At 38.7% G+C, this 20849-nt stretch overlaps 1 protein-coding gene across 1 annotated transcript in view; it reads left to right on the forward strand.

Annotated features, from left to right (window-relative positions):
- The window catches only part of LOC110218753 (maestro heat-like repeat-containing protein family member 1), a 73180-nt gene extending 64193 nt beyond the window's left edge, over positions 1–8987 (forward strand). The window contains 2 exon segments of the mRNA XM_078150101.1: positions 236–301; positions 7881–8987. Coding sequence (XP_078006227.1) covers positions 236–301; positions 7881–8305 — 491 coding nt within the window. The 3' untranslated portion in view covers positions 8306–8987.
- The last annotated feature ends 11862 nt before the right edge of the window (positions 8988–20849 follow it).

Raw genomic sequence — 20849 nt, forward strand, 5'->3', positions numbered from 1 at the left:
TTCTATGGAGTCCTGGTGCATCTCAATGTCTTAGGTCATACTTTTTCTTTAGTGAGTTTTGGGGAAGGAAAGGTCTTTTAGTTAGACCACTGACATTTTGGCTTCTCAGCATCTCTTAGGCACTTTCCTTGCTGTCTGTTTTGAATTTTTCATAGGGATATAAGGGAAGGGGGGAGGGGCAGATGGATGGGACAAGCACAGGTTCAGTTTTGGTTTGCTTTTGCTTTATTTTTAGGGCAAACTGTCATGCAGCTAAACATTTATGAAATATATGAAGATGATGTGCAACTGTTGCTGAATGGTGAGACATACCAAAGTGATCTAGAATTATTAGCCTGAGGGCTGGGTTAAACAGATTGTCTGCCACTTGTCAGAGTAACAACTCTCATTTCTATATCACTCCACGATTTATCAAGCCTTTTCCTCACTATCCCACCTGTGAGAAACAAAGCACAAGCTGTATTACCCTGATTGTATAGATGAGGAAACTGACTCTTTATATGGGTGACATGACAGGTCGGATCATTGCCAGAAGGTGAAGCTATGTCTTTGGTCTCCTGTTCAGCATTCTTTTCACTACATCATGCTTTCTTTCAGGATAGAAAGAGAGAGGGAAAAATGACCTAAGGAAATGCTTTAAATGTCTTCCCACAGCAGTATTAAAAAAGTCTTGGCAAGCATGGCTGCTCCATAAATACTCTTGACTAATTGATGGGAATTCGATGCAAGTTATTATAACAAGTCTTATTATCTCAAGAAACTTGAATTTTGCTCTTAGGTCTCTCTATATGAAAATCAAATCATCCTGGAGCTGGAAAGGGATTATAGGAATTCTCTAGTCCAGTCCTAGTCTCGTCCTGTCATTTTATAGATGAAAGAAGGGATGTCCAAACAGGTCTAGCAGCTAGTAAGCAGAAGAGGTGTAACTGGAATCCAAGTCTTAGGACTCCCAGGTTAGGGCTTTTTCCCATTGCATCTTAATCCAGAGAGCCTGTCAGTCAACACATACTTATTAAGTGCCTACTATGTGCCAGGCACTTTACTAACCATGCGGAATACAAAGAAAGGCAAAAAACAGCATCTGTTCACATGGAGCTCCAATTCTAATGAAGGACATGTCATGCCAACAAGATATACAAAGGATACCATGTACAAACAAGATAAATATAGGATAAATTGGAGTTAATCTCAAAGGGAAGGAACTCAGATTAAGAAGGCCCTAAGATTAAGGCTTCTTACAGAAGGCAGACTTTAGGTGAGACTTGAAGGAAGCCAGCGAAGTTAGGAGGCAGAGATGAGTGGAGAGAGAGTTCAAGGCATGGGGGGCATCCAGTGGAAATGCCCAGAGTCAGGAGGTGAAGGGTCATGTGCCAGGAACAACAGAGAGGCCAGTGTTACTGGATCACAGAACAAAGGGAGGGAGCATAGGAAGACTGTAAAAGTAGGAGAGGGCCAGGTTGTGAAGGCCTTTAAAAGCCAAACAAATGATCTGTATATTCGATCCAAAAGGTGGGAGGGAGTCACTGGAGTCCACTGAATAGGGAGGAGGCATGGCAGATGTGTGCTTTAGGAAGATCATTTCAGGGGCAGCTAGGTGGCACAGTGGATAGAGCACTGGCCTTAGAGTCAGGAGTACCTGAGTTCAAGTCTGGCCTCAGGCACTTGGAATTTACTAGCTGTGTGACCCTGGGCAAATCACTTAACCCCATTGCCTAGCCAAAAAAAAAAAGATCATTTTGACAACTGAGAAGAGAACAAACTAGAATGGAGAGAGACTTTAGACAGAGAGACCAACCAGCAGGTTTCACAAAAGTCCAGGCATGACATGATCAGGGCCTGTACCAGGGTGGTAGGTGTGCTAGAGGAGAGAAGCAGTGTGCACAAAAGATGTTGTAAAGCTGAGAGGTGAAATACACCAACCAGGGCTGTATTGGGTCCACAACACTCCCAAGTTCCAAGATTAAAATGTAACTGGGAAATATTTGACAAAACAAGAATGTATTTAAATACTTTATTATAATATAATATAATATAAATATTTAACAAAATAAACATAGAAAACACTTTGAAACTAAGTCAATATGCAGCCTACAGGGATCTTTATGTACAACTTAGTGGCTCCCTGTGTCTATTTGAGTTTGACATCACTGCTTAAGCCCTCTAGCCCCACACTGTGTTCCTATAGAGAGATGACAGTTCTAGCTCCTAGAGCAGAGAAATTCCCCTGGCATCCTCCATGCGTTCTGCCTGGGTGATGGAGTTCATGGATGCTTGGTGTTCACAGCCTTTAGTAACCTATCCTGCTCCTACCTTTCTAGGCTGCTTATACCTTACTCCACAACAAGTACTCTTCCATCCATTGACACTGGCCTTCTGGCTGTTCCACGAACAAAATACTCCACTCTTGGCTCTAGGCATTTTTTCTGGCTGTCCCCCATCCTCCTCTGCTCTGACTGCTGACCTCCTTGGCTTCCTTATATCCCAACTAAAATCCCATCTTCTATAGGAAGCTCTCCCTAAGCCCTCTTAATTCCAATGCTTTTTCTCTCTCTCTTAATTATGTCCTATTTATCTCATATATAGCTTGCTTTGTTTATATTTATTTGCAAGTTGTCTCTCCTGTTGGATATGGAAGGAAGGATATGGGAGATGTTGTTGTTGTTATTGTTGAGTTGTGTTCAACTTTTTGTGACCCATTTGGCTATAGTTCACCATGCCCTTCTATTCTCCACTATCTTTCAAAGTCTGTCCAAGTTTATGCTTGTTGTTTCCATGACACTATCATATAGTTGTATTAATTGAATTTATAAAAGCAGATGAAATCGCCAAGCAAGAAAGTATAGAAAGAGCAGAATGTCCTGGAGCCATTCAAACTTTAGGAGGTGAGAGAAAAAAAGATGAAACGGTAAAGCAGATAGAGAAGGAGTTATGAGACAGGTAAAAGAGACAGGAGAGAGCAGTGTCCTAATAACTAAGGTATCTAGGAGGAGGGGATGACCCAAGCAGTGGAAAGCCTTCTGGATTCTCAGGTGATAAGGTCTTTGGAATTCATCTTGCTTCCCCTATTGGACTTTAAGGAGACTTTAGAGTTAGAGGATTGTGGTTGCTGCTGACTTAGCCTTTCTGGGCCATGGTTTCTTCATCTATAAAATGAAGGGGTTGAATTCGATATTCTCTAAGGTCTTTTCCAGCCCCCAAATCCTATGATCCTTCTCAGGGAAGGAGATTCTGCCCTCTCTAGCAATATCTAACCAACTTTGGAGTTAGGAAATTCTGCATTTCTAATCTAGTACTTCTCAACAGAGATAGTCAGTCAATCAATAAGCATTTGTTAAGCACTTAATATGTACTAGGAACCGTACTAAGTGTTGGCTATACAAAGAAAGGCAAAAGTAGTTCTTGCTCTCAAGATAACCTAGAAATAACAAGGTACATACAAGATGTAGAGAGAGTAGATGAAATGTAATTGCAGAGGGAAAAGAAATTAGCAGCTGCCGTGGGGGGTGTTGAAGGGGGAGGGTGGGCACGGTGAGAAAAGGCCTTCTGCAAAAGGTAGATCTTAGAGGAGACCTGAAGGAAGCTAGGGGAACTAAGGGGCAGAAGTGAGATTGGAAAGCATTCCAGATATGGGAGATGTTGTTGTTGTTATTGTTGAGTTGTGTTCAACTTTTTGTGACCCATTTGGCTATAGTTCACCACGCCCTTCTATTCTCCACTATCTTTCAAAGTCTGTCCAAGTTTATGCTTGTTGTTTCCATGACACTATCTATCCATCTCCTCCTCTGCCATCCTCTTTTCTTTTTGCCTTCAATCTTTTCTCAAAATCAGGATCTTTTCAGTGAGTCCCATTTTCTCATTATGTGGCCAAAGCATTTAAGCTTCAGTTTCAGTATTTGACCTCCCACTCTCCTTGCTGTCCAAGGGACTCTCAAAAATCTTCTACAGCACTATAATTTGAAAGCATCAGTTCTGTAGTGCTCGGCTTTCTTTTTTCTCACGTCCATACATTGACTGTATGGACCTTTGTCAACAAGACAACTTTTCTACTTTTTCCTATGCTGTCCAGATATGCCATAGCTTTCCTTCCAAGGAGCAAGTGTCTTTCAATTTTATGGCTACAGTCACCATCTCTGGTGATATTTGAGCCCAAGAATACAAAATCTGACACTGCTTCCATTTCTTCTCTCTCTGTTTGCTAGGAAATGATGGGACCAGTTTCAAAGGTCTCTTTTTTTGTGTGTTTTTGTTTTTGTTTTTTTTTTTTGATGTTAAGCTTCAACCTAGCTTTTATACTCTCCTCTTTCACTGTTATCAAGAGGTTTCTTAATTCCTCTTCACTTTTTGCCATCAGGGTGGTATTAACTGCACATCTGAGATTTTTGATATTTCTCCTGGCAACTTTAATTCTGGATTTTGATTCCTCCAGCCTGGCATTTTGCATCATGTACTCTGCATACGTTAAACAAATATATAGCCCCCTTATACTCCTTTTACAATCTTTTTTTTTTTTTGGCTAGGCAATATGGTTAAGTGACTTCCCCAGGGTCACACAGATAGTAAGTGTTATGTGTCTGAGGCCGGATTTGAACTCAGGTCTTCCTGAATCCAGGGCCGGTGCTCTATCCACTGGGCCACCCAGCTGCCCCAACTTCTTTTCCAGTCTTAAAGCAATTGGTTGTTACATATTCAGCCCTAACTGTTGTTTCTTGACCCATACAGTTTCATCAGGAGACAAATAAGATGATCTGGCACTTTCATCTCTTTGTGGACTTGCCACATACTGTTGTTATCCACACAATCAGAGGCTTTCGTGTAGTCAGTGAAGCAGAAGTCAATGTTTTTCTGGCATTCCCTTGCTTTCTCCATAATCCAGCAAATGTTGGTAATTTGGTCTCTACTTCTTCTGCCTCTTCAAAAACCAGCCTGCTCTTCTGCTAATTCTTGGTTCATATATTACTGAAGGTTAGCTTGCAGAATCCTAAGCATTACCTTGCCCAGATGTGAAATGAGTGCAATTGTTCACTATTTTGAGCATTCCTTGGCATTGCCTTTCTTTAGGATTGGGATGTAAACTGATCTTTTTCAATCCAGTGATCGCTGTTGAGTTTTCCAAATTTGCTGGCATATTAAATGCAGCAATAGCTCAGCTGGAATTCCATCACCTTCATTAGCTTTTTTGTTATCCTAAGGACCATTTTATTTCATTTTCCAAGAGATATGGCTCTAGATCAGTAACCACACCATCATGGTTATTAGGTGATAGTAAGGTCTTTCTTGTATGGTTCTTTTGTGTATGCTTGCCACCTCTTCTTAATCTCTTCTGCTTTAGTTAAGTCTCTACTATTTTTGTCTTTTATCATATCTATTTATTCATGAAATGCTCCCTTGATGTCTCTAATTTTCTTGAAGAGACCTTTGGTCTTTCCCATTCTATAGTTTTTTTCTATTCTTTGCATTGCTTATTTAAGAAAACTTTCATATCTCTCCTTGCTATTCTCTGGAATTCTGCACTTAGTTGAGCATATCTTTCCCTTTCTCCTTTTCCTTTTCCTCTCCTACTTTTCCCAGTGAACTAGCTAAATAGTAAAGCCTTATTAGACAACCTTTTTGCTTTTTTGCTCTTCTTTTTCTTTGGAATATTTTTCTTATTGCTTCCTGTATGATATTGTGAACCTCTGTCCATAGCTCTTCAGATACTCTATCTAGCAGACTGAATCCCTTAAAACTATTCATCGCCTCTATTTCATATTCATAAGAGATGCTATTTAGTTTATACCTATATGGTCTGATGGTTTTCCCTACTTTCTTTAACTGAAGTCTGAATTTTGCAATATGAAGCTCATGATCTGAGGCACAATCAGCTCCACAATCAGTCTTGTTTTAACTGACCGGTTAGAGCTTCTTCACCTTTGGCAGCAAAGTATATGATCCATCTGATTTCTATATTGACCATCTGGTGATGTCCATGTGTAGGGCTGCCTTTTGGGCTGTTGAAAAAAAAAAAAGAATTTGCTATAACCAGCAATTTATCTTGACAAAACTCTATTAGTTTCTGCCCTGCTTTATTTTGTACTCCAAAGCCAAACTTGCCTGTTATTCTAATTATCTTTTGATTTCTTACTTCAGCATTCCAATCTCCTATGATCAACATGACATCTTTTTTTGATGTTATTTCTAGAAGATGTTATAGATTTTCATAGATCCACTTTGGCCTCTTTAGCATCAGTGGTTGGAGCATAGACTTGTATTACTGTGATACTGAATGGCTTGCCTTGGGTTTCAACAGATATCATTTAGTTATGTTTTAGATTATACCCCAGTACTACTTTTCTCACTCTTTCATTGAATACGAAGGCTACTGCCCTTCTTCTAAAGGATTCACACATTCCGGTCCATTGAAGTTCACTGACACCCAAGATGTTGATATTTATTTCCATCTCCTGTTTGACCACATCCAGCTTACCTTGGTTCACAGATTTTATATTCTAGGTTCCTATACAATAGCGATCTTTACAGCATTGGACTTTCCTTTTATCACCAGACACAACCACAGCTGAGCTTCCTTTGGGCTTTGGCTCAACTGCTTCATTAGTACTGGATCAACTCACAGTTGTCCTTCACTCTTCCCCAGTAGCATTTTGACACCTTCTGACCTAAAGGGTTCATCTTCTGATGTTATCTCTTTCATCATTTTAGTATTTTACATGTGGTTTTCTTGGCAAAGATACTGGAGTGGTTTGTCATTTCCTTCTCTAGTGGATCACCTTTTGTCAGAACTTTCCACTATGACCTTTCCTTCTTGGGTAAGCCTACATGGCATAGCTCATAGTTTCATTGAGCTATGCAAGCCCCTCCTCCATGACAATGCAGTAATCCAGGTGGGGCAGACATGGGGGATAACCAGTGTAATATCACAAAGATGAGAGTTTCACGTCGTTTGTGTGGAACATCAAATAGGCTGGTGTAGTTGGAATGTAGAGTGTATGAAAGGCCAGGTGGAAAGGTAAGAAGGGGCCAGGTTATGAAGAGCTTTTAATGGCAAACAGGAGACTTTATATTTGGAGCCACTGGAGTTTGAGTTGGGAGAGTGTGACATGTTCAGATATAGGCATTGGAAAAATCACTTAAGCAGTTAGGTGGAAGGTAGATTGGAGGTGGGTTAAGATTTAGGGCAAGAGGGGCAGCTAGGTGGTGGAATGGATAGAGCTCTGGCCTTGGAGTCAGGAGAACCTGAGTTCAAATCCGGCCTCAGACACTTCCCACTTACTAGCTGTGTGACCCTGGGCAAGTCACTTAACCCTGACTGCCTCACCAAAAAAAAAAAAAAAGATTTAAGGCAAGAAGTTAAAAGGCTATTGCATTAGTCCAGATGAGAGCTGCTGAAGGCCTGAACTTGGTGGCTGTGTGAGTAGACATAGATGAGAGATTTTATGAAAGTAGAAATGACAAGATCTGACAATGGATTGGATATGTGGGATGAATGAGGAGCTGAAGATGATAACAAAGTTGGGAGTCTTGAATGACTGGGAGGGGTGTGGCAACCTGGACACTTAACAGGGAAATTTGTAAGAGAGGATTTTGTGGGAAGAGATGACAAATTCTATTAAAGCTATTTCCCCTTTGTGTTCACATGCAGATGAAGAAGACAGTTATGTGGACTTTGATAGGGATTGAAGACCACTGTTAAGTCCTCATGAGGTTCTTTTCATCTTGTTCTTGTTCCTTGCAACCTTTTCTCGGAGGCTTTATGCTTCAATGTTATGGAATAATGATATAAGAACAGTAGCAGAAGGGCTGGTAGGGTTCAGGAAGACAGTGATTAAAAGAACAAAGGTCTGAGGTTTCCTCTTCCCTAAACCACCACGTTCTTCTGATTTCAGCACTTCAAGATCTGGAGAATGACCCTGTGGATTCTATACAAGGTTTGGTCTCCATCACAATCAAGAAAATAGAAACAGCTTATATGAATCCTTTGATCAGTTCTGATGTACACCTGAAGCAAAACTTTAGAGTCTCTGGTTTTTGTACCAAGAAGTGTCTCTTTAAGAACATAAAATCCAACGATGAAAGCAGATCCAACTGGGCTAAGCTTTGCAATTGGCCAATATTCTCCATTTGTCGGCACTCTGAAGATAGCACAAGACAAATGGATTCCCCAAGATGAAGTCTTCAAATGTTTCCCAGGAGAATGTTTCCCCAAAACTATCTCTTGGACACACAAGATTTGGATCAGTCTGTGTACCAGGTCCAGAAAGAGCTCAAAAATCTCCTGATCTTTGATCCCTTTTTCAGAGTTTGGGACTGAACTTTTTTTTCCAGCTGTTTGCTCTGCAGCTGGAGGTTTGTTTTACAGACTTCTCTTCCTGCTTTTGTACAAATGAATGGATTACCCATATCCAGCCACCCTCTTCCTTTCTTTCTCTTCCCTATCTCCCCCACACCCCAGAGTTAAGAAGAAACCCAAAAAGACATGGTTCTGGCCACCAGAAGATACTGTGGCTATTCTATCACTTATTTTAGAGCTTCTGGTTGCCTGTATAATTTTTGTAAATAAAACTTATTTCCTTACCTTAAGACAGGGTAGCATTCATCCCATGGTTTTTATTGGGGGTGGGGTGTAGGGGAGAAGAATTGCATGCAACTTCCCAAATAGGGACAGTTCAAAGTTTTACATCTCAAGTATAGGGAGACTTTGACGCCTCAACTGATTTCTTTCACTTTTCTTTAAACATGGACACTCTTATCTTCCTTTCACTGCTATCCTTGTCCAATGAATAGCTGGATTCATGACCTTCTTTCTCTTACTAACCATTACCTCCTTAATTTTGCAAGAGTTCTGCAACTCTTCATTGCCAAATTCCCAGAAACCTTCAGTGACTAAGCAAAGAAACAAACAGAGATGAATCAGTGAATGAATGACTGATTGCCTCGATGAAAACATTAAAAAACAGAAAATAAACTCCAAGCTTCTTATCCTGAAAATCAAACTAACAGTTCCTGCCTCATCTTTTATATTTTTTCTATATAAACTAAGAAATAATATCTGAGGCTGCTTTGAAGCTCATTCACCTGCTAGCACAGTAAGTGATTGTGGGATCAGAAGCACGTGTGTATTATGATTTGGGGATCAGCAGTGTATGTGTATATATATATATATATATATATATATATATATATATATATATATCACATATATATATATATATACATATATATATGTATATATATATGTGTGTATATATATATATACATATATATATATATGTATATATATATGTGTATATACATATATGTATATATAATTTTAAGATATATTTCTTCCCCTCTTGTGTGCCCTTCCAGAAAAGTAACAAAACAATAATTCCTCCTGTATGCTTCCTTCATAAACAAATCTTACATAAAGTAACAAGTGTTCCATATTAGAAATATCAATTGTTTCATCTAACTGAAGTATAAACTTTGTGTAAGCTGCTGGAATTGGTCATTACTAATTTCAGAAATTCTTTTGGAAACAGTGACATTTGGTAAAGAAATTTTACAAACTTCATCCCCATACTTTTTCCCATGAACTGTTTCTGACATTTTAATAGCAGCAGGCAACATAAGATCTTCTCTTGCTGTGTAAGGCTTTTTAGTTTTTGCAGTTAAATAAGAAGGTTTGTAAGACACAAGTAAATAGTTTTTGTTGACAGTAACAAATTTCTCAGAACATTGTTTCTGTTGATTTAAAGATTTTAAAAGTTGTTCAAAATATTCCTTTGGTTTATTGCAGTATACTGCATGTTTGATATTAAGATGTTGTTTTAGTTTGGCTGGCTTTGTGCTCTCTGCAACCAAAACTTTATCACAAATTAAGCAAAGAGGTTTGTCTACACCATATCATTCTTAGAAGTAAATCCAGATTACAGAAATGATTGGACATGTTTTCTTTTTCTCGTCAATTTAGGTGTACTACAACCTGGTAGTGAAGATTCTGCCACATTATCATCAGTATTTTTACCTCTTCTGTCCAAATTTAGACACTTATCCATAACCAAAAAGTATTTTTGTCCTGAAATAGAAATAAATATTGCTAACAGTTTCTCAAGTAAATACTAGCTTTAGTTTGTGAAATTGCATTTGTTTGGGCTTAATTAAAAAATTGATGTTCACACTTATATACACATACAGCGGTGATGGTGGAGAAATAGTATTAAAGGGCTTTTGTCTTGTTACAATTAAATTCCTATGTTTCTGTAAAAGAAGGAGATAACAGCAAATTTAAAAACCAAACATTCTAACACAATATAATCCAAAGGTATACTAATTTGATACTTACATGCTGAGGAATGATGGTAGGGAAATATTAAAAGTTTTTATTTTCTGTAATTAAATTCTCATGTTAGTGTAAGAGCAGAAAACTTCATGTACAGTGAAAACACTGCAATTCTTAACATACAGTAGTCTCAACTCTGAGTGGAGGTGTTTCTGACAACATCTGTTGGCTTTGCATGGCATGACAGAATGCGTAATGCAGAGTGTGCATGTTGTATGTTCAGAACCAAGGCTGCAGTGAAGCTGCAACACAGGCAAGCACTGCCAGAAACACCTTGGATTCATTACAGGTTTGATTTTGAATTAATTTTTGGTTGTTGTGCATTCAGAAACCGTTTACTATTGCCAAATTTTTTGTGACCCTAGCATTGTCATCAACCCCATGTGGGGTTAGGACACAGAGCTTAAGAAGCTTTGGCCTAGATAAACTGTATCGCAGAAAGAAAACAAACAAACGAATTAGTAGGTATGATTGCTAAGCTGCTATCACTGATGTTGCAAGAATCATGGACAATAGGAAAGGTTCCATAGAACTGAAGATTGGCAAATGTTCTTCCAATTTTCAAAAAGATAGGACAAAGTAATCTTCAAACTATAAATCAGTGAGTCTGAATTTAAATTGTGGCAAAATTCTAGAAACGTATTGTTAAAGGGATGGTTTGTGGTAGTTTCTAAAGGGAAATGGTGGTCACTAAAAGTTAGCGGGGGCTCATCAAGAAAAAGTCATGCCAGACAGCCATTTCTCTTTTATGTTTGGAGAAATGCTTGTACTGTATTTCAGCATTGTATGCTTGTGTTTCAGCAAATCATTTATCAGCCTTTCATGCTGTCCTTGTGGACAAAGATGAGAGATGTGTCCTAAATTATGGTAGTAACTCAAAGCTCTATAACACTTCAGAGAATAGCATGTTTATGTAGATTTGGAATTCATGAAATGACTAGAGCCAAAGTGTTGTCACTGAGAGTCTGTTGTATAGGTATCCTAGAAGCTGGAGCTAGAAGTGATCTTCAAGGTCATGTGGTCCAATATCATAAATTCAGAGGGAAGGAAACTGAATGTTGAGAGGTGGTTTTGCTCAGTCACACAGGTAATAAGTGGGAAAGCTGGGACTTGAACCCAAGTTATCAGACTCCAAATCTGGTTCTTTCTATTGTACTACAAGATGGAAGAATGGTTTAAAATAGAGAATGGGAGGAATATTTGGAAACAAAAACAAATTATGACTTTTGCCTGAAAGTGGGCATCTGGTCTTAAGAAACTGAGAAGGTAAAGAAAATAGTGCAGAAGGTAGCCACAGATATTTTTAAAAGCAGTGAAATTTAAATCGGATGCCCAAAAGTTTGCCTAATGAAAATTATATCATGCTAAAGATAACTTATCTATCTGGAATTCAGTTATCAGGCATACTCACCTAACTAGTATGTAGCCAAATACTTATAAGTTATAAAATGAAGATAACATCTATAGTACCTATCACAAGATGATGTGAGACCCAAAAAGAGACAATGTACATAGACTCTAAACTTTGAAATACTACATAAATTTCAGTTAATAACATTAGCAGTAATGATGATGATAACAATAACAATAATAGTAGAGGAAGAAGACAGAGGAGAAGGAAGAAAAAGAAGAAGGAAGAAGATAAAATACTAGGTAGAGAAAGAGGAAAAGGAGGATGAAGATGGAAGAAGAAGAAGAAGAGGAGGAGGAGGAATGTCCTGAACAATTCCATCTCAAGATACTCATGCAAAAAAATCAGAAAAGAACAAACACAAAGAGAGAGAGAAAACCATATGTTCATAGTCACTATGGCCAGGTAGGAGATAGGGAAGTGCCTTTTCCCTGCTCTCTGCTCTGGTAAGCAGCTTATAGTAGTTCTACCTCCTTGTTGCCAAAAGGAAAAAGTGATAGAGGCCCAGTTCACTGTTTTTGTATGCCCACTGAGTTCTAGCTCAGCAACCCCAGAATCATCAATTCTTCAAGTTTCAGCATCCGATTAGAGGACTTTTCATTATCACATGATACAAAGCACTGAGTTTTTGACCAGTAGTAGGCTCACCCCAAGCTTTTATGTGGCCACTTGTATTTCAAACAGGCCTGGAACATCAGCTGATACTCCACAAACTGGTTCCTCATAGGCCCGTCCACTTCTATTCAATAAGCAAAAAGGCCTCTCTGAGCAAGAAAATAGATAGCAAAATCTATGAATGAAACATTCCATACTTTGTGGACTGAGAACTTACTATCTGCAGGAACAGAAAAGAAAAATAAGCCATGGTTCCTGCCCTCAAGCATAACAACTTTTTGGTAGAGGGGATAAGACCAAAATACTTGTAATGTAGGGAAAGTGAAAAGTATGAGGTTGATCTTGGAAGTTCTGACCAATTTGATAAGTTCCCCAATCGATTTGATGAAGTTACAAGATATGACTATTTGTTTAGAGACATCCAAAGGGCAGCTCTCCATGCAATATGAGCAGGTACTGTATTGATTGGGTTTCAGAGACTGGTGGAGAGCTTGCTGAAAATCAACTACCTCTCTCCTCTCATGCTTCCTGGACAGGCACAGGCAGCTTGCCATGTGATTCTGCTCTTTCTCCATGTGGGGAGGAAACTTTATGTGGGCAGAGGTGCTCCACGTACACCCTCCCCTTTTCCCTGCACACACAATGAAGGTAGAAAGGAAGTCTGAGAGAAGAGCAAGAATAGGGTTGTGTGGTGACCTGAAAATTCTGAGTATTCTCTTTCTGAAGGGGAGCTTGACTGATAGGTTGTTACTCCTCCTCCTGATTAATTGGCTGAGTATCAACTGCTTCTGCCCATAAAAAGTGGGCCTTCTAAATTAGCATTTTGCATTGCACTTTGGCTCTACTCTCTCCAAAGAATTCCCTTCACATCCATTTCTTATGGCAAGCCAGGCTGGTAATTAAACTCCTTTTTAATGTTGGTGGTCATCCTTTTCAGTCCATCACAGAAGCTCCCCTCGATATTAGTTACACGGGACTTCTCAAATTCACAGTTGCCTACAAGGGTGGACACATCCATCTTACTCTAGGTGTTTGCTCACCTACGATCAGGTAAAGACACAATACAGGAGGACAGTGAGGACCCAAGGCCCAGGTTTAGCCTGCCTAAATCTACACAAGTGCTTTAGCTGGCAAATTCTTAAAGTTTGTTATTTCTTGGGGGATTTAGAAAAGGGCACCATCCCTAACTTCCTCACTGGATGTTTACAAAGGGAGAGGTGTTTGCTGCAAGGGAAAGTAGAGGGAAGAGAGTAAACTGGAATCTGGTTTTCTTTTTGAAACAGACATAACTCCTTCCTGATACTATTATGGAGCTAAGGGACCAATAAGGGGATTGGTTTGTTATTACAAAGCACCAGAGTCTGTTAGTACTGAACCAATGAAGGTCAACCAGAATCAGGCAGAGAAACTGTGCATGCTCCAGGGGGTGCAATTCTGATTGTAGATAGAAATTACCCATTCTTTTTAAAAAATTACATTTTTCCATTAATAAAAATCCATTTTACTTCCCTTCCACATCTCTTTCCATTGAAAAATGAAAACAAACCCCTTATGCCAAATGTGCATAGTGAAGCTAAACTGATTGCCATATTCTTTATGCATATCCTGAGTCCACCACATAGTTTATTAATGGGTCCTCTAGAACTGGAATTGATCTGTGCTTTGATCAGAGCCCTTAAGTCTTTTAAAATTGTCTTTACAATGTTGTTGTTATGTAAACTGTTCTCCTGCTTCTACTCACTTCACTTTGCATCAGTTCATATAAGTCTTCTTCTGTTCCCTTCATCATTTCTTATGCACAATAGTATTCCATTACATTCATAAACCACAATTTGTTCAGCCATTTCCTACTTGACGGTCCTCCTTAGTTTCTAGTTCTTAGCCACTGTAAAAAGAATTGCTAAAAATTTTTGCACATAAAGGTTTTCCCCCCTCTTTCTTTGGGGTCTTTGGGGCGTAGGCTTAGCAGTAATATTATCAGGTCAAAGGGTATGAATAGTTTAGTAACTTTTGGGGCACAGTTCCAAATTGCTTTTCTAGAATGCCTCGACCAATTCACAACTGTGTGAACAAGGGAATAAAATGCACTTATATATCTGTTTTCCCCAGAACTTCTGATAGTTCTCATTTTCTACTTTTTAGTCAACTTTGCCAATCTGATAGACATGAAGTAGAAACTCAAAGTCACTTCAATTTACACTTTTCTGATTATTAACAATTTGGATAGTTTTTTAATGACTATTTGATAACTTGAATTTCTTCCTCCTTTGACTGGTTTTCAGTTGGGAAATGTTGATGAGCAATCTTTTTAATCTTGTCAACTCATTACTCTCTTTCACAAAAGATCCCTTATCTGAGCCAAGCTGATTTACTTAGAGTTCCTGGAATATGTTAAGTACATTTCCATATTCATGCTTTTGCTTATGCCTTTAAGATTTTTAAATTTTATTTTTAATTTATGGGATAAAACAAGCATTTCCATAACATAGTATGATAAAAAAGATAATTGCACATGAAACTGCAAATCTATTATGTACAATTTGCTATTCCTTATAAATATGTGATAAAATTATCATGTATTTTTTCCCTTTTTTTTCTCGTTCCCTCTCCCTTTTCCATCTCCTGTAATGCCCTCTCTCCCTATCTACCATTCCTCTTTTCTTCAAGGTCCTCTTCAGGCCCCTCTTCTTCAAGAAACTTTTCCTGACTGCTGATCACTTTACCCCTCAGAGATCTTTCTCTCCTCTGGATCTGTACTACTTAGAATCATATGAGATTTAGAACTAAAAGGAAACTTAGAAATCACTTAGTTCAATACTGTTATTTTACAGATGAGGAAATAATGGCTAGCATTTATATGTATATATATATATATATATACATATATATATATACATATATATATATACATATATATACATATATATATATATATATATATATATATATATATATATATAACATAGTGAAGCTTTTACAAAGAGGAACATATTTACTTTAGAAGATATAATCACAAATATGTAAACATAGTCTCCCTACATGCCAACACGTAGGAGGCATAATCCTCCTCCCCCTGCACCACTTCAGTTTCCAGGGAAGGGAAGGATTAGGTTCATAGTTTAACTTGGTTCCCATAGAGTACTGTCTCAGTTCTAAGTCCAAACCTCCAGAAACCTGAGTCCCAGGCACCTAGCTTCTCAAGGTCTCCATACCAGCCTGACTGCACCACACTGCCTTCAATTCTGGCTCCAAGATCAGCATGTCTTAAGGTCCACGAAGATCACCTTTGGCACCCAAAACCAAAGAGGACAACACAAAACAGAAACAAACAGCTCCCCTCCCCAGGCCCATTTCTCAAAGTAAAGGAGGAAAAGCAGGGGAAGGACAAGTCCCTTCCCCATCTCATGTGTTCTGTTCATGGTGTCCATGCTGGACACAGCAGCCAAGCAGCCCAGCTGAAAAAATGGTGGAAAAAGAAGGGAAGAATTGTGGTGTAAAGATGCCGATTGATAGCTAATCAAGGCTTGGTAGCAGATGAGGTGTGCTGCATGCTAGGCAAACTGAGTATGCTCAAAAACCAGGTCACATACAAATGCAAGATAATATTGTGAGGTAGGTGGTATTATTAGCCCCATTTTACAGATGAAGAAACTGAGAGGTTGTGATTTCCATAGTTAGCGACTGAGGCAGGATTTGAACTCCAGTCATCTTACCTCCAAGCCCAGTGCTCTCTACACTCTCCCTATTCAGCACCTCAGGTCAGAGACATTCAGTGACTTACTTATCCAAGGCAGGCAGTAAGCAGCAGAACTGAGATTCAAAGCCATATGCTATAGTTCATATGATCTCTTTGTTGCTTCACCATGCCCTGTGATGTCTTCAATGTCAGCTATTACTATTCATTATTGTTATTATGTCTTCTGGTATTAATTATGTTTTCCCATTTCTGTATCATGTCACTTCTACTATATTACCTTGAGTCTTATCCTGCCATAGCACCTTACACAGGGCTACATACATTATAGGATTTATTTTCTATTTGGATAAAGGAAGGAAGCAGTGAAGGAATAAATCCATTGTGTTGAATGAGCCTGGAAGACAGTATATGGAACACAGTAAATAGATTTACTTGGTTGGAAAAGAATTTGAGCCAAGGAGTGATAGTAGATAAGAAGATTCAGATAAGGGCAGAGAGGCATTGATAAAGCAGCCTGAGAAGTATGCTGAAGAACTGGGGTGAATAGAAGCTACTATTAGCTATTTTTACTATGAATTGAGGGTCCTGACCTGGAATCCCAGAATAAGGACTTGGTGGTTGAGCACCTTGCTTTCAAGTTCAGGGTATTATTAATCTCTCGCATCCTCTAAGAGAACCATAGGTGCCATATCACCCTGGATAAAGCAGCTTCTGCAAATTATCTCACTTTAGCATTTGAACCCAATGTGACCAAATCACCTCATTTGGGCATGTTGTACTCATGCATATGTGTTCATTTGACTCATGTGCTTTCAGGGAAGAGGGGCTTGCAAGAGTGGATTGGTTTGAAGCAGAGTATAAATGAAAATATAACCCAGTGTAACACACACATATACACATATACACATATACATACATATGTACGTATACATAGCAGATAAAAAACTCAGAAATTTACAAAGTGGTTTCCCCATAAAAAGCCTTTGGGGTATTATTATAGATAAAGAAAGTCCCAGAAAGGTTCAATAACTTGCTTTAAGCTTATGCAAATAGTAAATGACAGAACCAGGGCCTTCAAATTCAAGTTCTCTGACTCCATATCCAGTGCTCTTTCTGGTACACCTTACTGTATCAGTGTCCGAGCAGGAAGAAGGCCTTTAGTAGCAAAACCCATTGGATGTCATGACAACCTCTGCATTATAGCTAGAAGGAATCTCCAGAGGTCATTTGATCCATCACCCTGTCCCTGATCAGAATGACAGCCAACTTGTTGCAGATGGAGGGAGCTGATTTCAGCCCACACATACTGCTTTATAATTTTGGATGTAGAATTCTGCAATCTGTTGGGTTTTTTTTTTAATCCAGCAGTATGCCTAAAAGAAGTGCAATGAACTATATTTTTGTGCTAGAGTATTGATCATGGGGAGACACTTAGCATGCATTTAGTATTTAGTAATCAACTAAATTTTTTCTTGAATTCTTATTTAGCATCCAGGATTAACTAACTGGGACTGGAGCAATATCTTCTCTATAGAGAAGTTATGGTCAGTCTTCTCTGATGAATGATTAGAATAGTAGCTCCTTTTCAGACAACAGCCACTGCTCTATGAATAGTCCATAAGGGCAGCTCCAGTCCTCACTGCATCCAATCACTAAGCAGCTTTGGAAGGTAGGCAATGCCTTCCTCAAGAGTTGGAATCCTTTTTTCAAGGACAGCCTTCTTAGCTTATGGGAATTCTGGCTGGTGGTTAACACCAGGGAAACAAGATTTCTGGTTTTTCTGGATGACTGCAAATCTGACTTTGGCTGAAGTTCCCTGCCCAAACTCTTTCATCAACATTCCCTCATAGCTCTGATAATAAATACAGTGTTAGCTCAAGTTCTCTCTTGGATGAGGAAGGTGGGCATATGGTGGTGGGGGTGGGGTGCTGGGGAGATACAAAGAGTAAGGCAGAGAATTTTGGAGTTTAATTCACACTTAGGACATGTCTTAAGAATGTGGGCTGGAAGGTGTTACATGATATGCTGTGCAAAATAATTGTCAAGAAAGACACAGCTTATTCTTTCTCAGAGAAAGGATAAAGTAGTCTCTTTCTCTGAGATGGGTATTCTAGGGCTGTGGCTGGTCAGCCATTTATGGTTCAAGGGAATCCCCAGGGCAAGGAGGTGCCTGGGAAGAGACACTTTTGATTTATTCAATTGCTCAAATAAATGGATTAAATGCTCAGTGTGGGCAGAAGACCCAAATCAAGTATTCCTGAGAGTGAGGAAGAAAGCAGATAAGGAAAGAGGAGACATAGTCACTGATCTCAGAAAGCTTACCTTAATAGTGGAGTGCAACTCCTACATAAAAGAGAGAGACATAAGACTACATATGCCCCAAACATAACCAATACAAGCTAACTCTAACTGTATAGACCAATGTGGCACAGTATGCTGAAAAGATACTATAGGACTACAGTAGCACTGAAACTTGTAATTTATCATGGAAGCCTTCATGGAGAAAGAGTTCAAGAACTTTCCTTTTTTTTTTTCATTATTTTGATTTATCAACAATCACTTCCATATGATTTTGAGTTTAAAATTTTTCTTCCCCTTCCTCCCCACCTCCCTCCCCAAGATGGCTCACAATCTGATATACGCTATACATTTACATTCCACTAAGCTTGGCTGTTACTGTGTACAAAGTTCTCTTGGTTCTGCTCACTTCACTCAGTATCAGACCACACAAGTCTTTCCAGGTTTTCCTGAAGTCTGCCTGTTCATCATTTCTTATAGCACAATAGTATTCCATTACCTTCATATACCACAGCTTGCTCAGCCACTCCCCAATTAATGGGCATCCTCTCAATTTCCAAGTCTTTGCCACCACAAAAAGAGCTGCTGTGAATATTTTTGTACATGTGGGTCCTTTTCCCATTTCTATAATTTCTTTGGGATATAGCCTCAAGGACTTTTCAGTGCCATCAATGCCTTCCCTCTTCCCTGTCTTTCCCTAGCAACATCCTACCCATCCTTCAAGCTCTAGCTCACATGTCTCCTCCCCTGTGAATCTTTCTTTGACTTTCCTAGTTGCAAGGAATAGAACTTTGAACACATCTTATTTGCATGTATGTGTTGATGGGCCCATGTGATCACTTCTATTGTATTGTTAACATCTTGAAGATAAAAACAATGACTTATCTTTGTGTCCCCCATCACTATAGATCATCCATTACACACAGTTGTGTGGTTTGTCCTTCTTCTCCAAGAGGACCATGACATCAGGAAGATGATGCCATGACTTGCAAGTGAATTGGATTGAAGTAAAGGAGGGCTGTGCAAAGTCACCAGCCTCAGTTTCTCCTCCAGAGCAATCTAGGTCCAGTTGGGTCCCCAGTGGAGCAGCTCAGATTGTACACAATAGGTGCTTCTGAAATACGGATGAAGGTTTAAAGACATGAATGAGCAAGTTTTAAGGAAAAGTGACATTAGACTTACTGGAGAGTATGTCTCTGTAAAGGTAATAAAAACTGAAAATGTGCAAATGATATGATAGTAGAGAGAATCCTAGAGAATCAACTAAAAAAACTACTTGAAATAATTCACAACTTTAGCAAAGTTGCAGGATACAAAGCAAACCCACATAAATCATCGGCATTTCTATATATTACCAACAAAGCCCAGCAGCAAGAGACAGAAAGAGAAATTCCATTTAAAATAACTGGAAACAATGTAAGATACTTGGGGAGTCTACCTGCCAAGACAAACCCAATTACAAAACACTTTTCACACAAATAAAATCAGATCTAAACAACTGGAAAAATATCAATCACTCATAGGTAGGCTAAGCCAATATAATATAGATGACAATTTTACCCAAATTGATTTACTGATTCACTGCCATACTGATCAAACTATCAAAAACTTTTTTACAGAGCTAGAAAAAATAACAACAAAATTCATCTGGAAGAACAAAAGGTCAAGAATATCGAGGGAAATAATGAGGAAAAAACTCCAAAGGAAAGTGGCCTAGCTATAGCATATCTCAAACTATATTATAAAGTGGTGATCATTAAAACTACCTGTTACTGGCTAAGAAATACAGTGGTGGATGAGTGGAATAGATTAGGTAGACAAGATACAGTTAAAAATGGCCATAGTAGTCTAGTGTTTGTTAAACCCAAAGATCCTAGCTTTTGGGATAAGAAGTCACTCTTTGACAAAAACTGCTGGGAAAACTGGAAAATAGTATGGCAGAAACTAGGTATAAACCCACATCTTACAGCATATACCAAGATAAGGTCAATATGGGTACATGATTTAGACATAAAGAATGATAACATAAGCAAATTAGGAGAGCAAGGAATACTTTACCTGTCAGATCTATGGAGAACTGAAGAATTTTTGACTAAACAAGAGATAAAAAACATTCCAAGATGTAAAAATGGATAATTTTAATGAAATTAAAAAGGTTTTGCACAAACAAAACTAAGGCAACCAGGATTAGAAGGAAAGCGGAAAGCTGGGAAATAATTTTTACAGCAAGTATCTCTGTTAAAGGCCTCATTTCTCAGATATATAGAGAACTGAGTCAAATTTATAAGCATACAAATCATTCTCCAATTGAGAAATGGTTGAAGAATATGAACAGGCAGTTTTCAGAGGAAGAAATCAAAGCTATCTCTAGTCATATGGAAAAATGCTCTAAATCACTATTGATTAGAGGAATGCAAATCAAAACAACTCTGAGGTACCACCTCACAGCTATCATATTGGCTTATATGACAGAAAAGGAAAATGATAAATGTGTGAGAGGGTGTGGGAAAATT

Source organism: Phascolarctos cinereus, unplaced genomic scaffold, assembly GCF_003287225.1.
Source record: "Phascolarctos cinereus isolate Bilbo 61053 unplaced genomic scaffold, phaCin_HiC Scaffold_1;HRSCAF=81, whole genome shotgun sequence".
Classification (NCBI taxonomy): Eukaryota; Metazoa; Chordata; class Mammalia; order Diprotodontia; family Phascolarctidae; genus Phascolarctos; species Phascolarctos cinereus.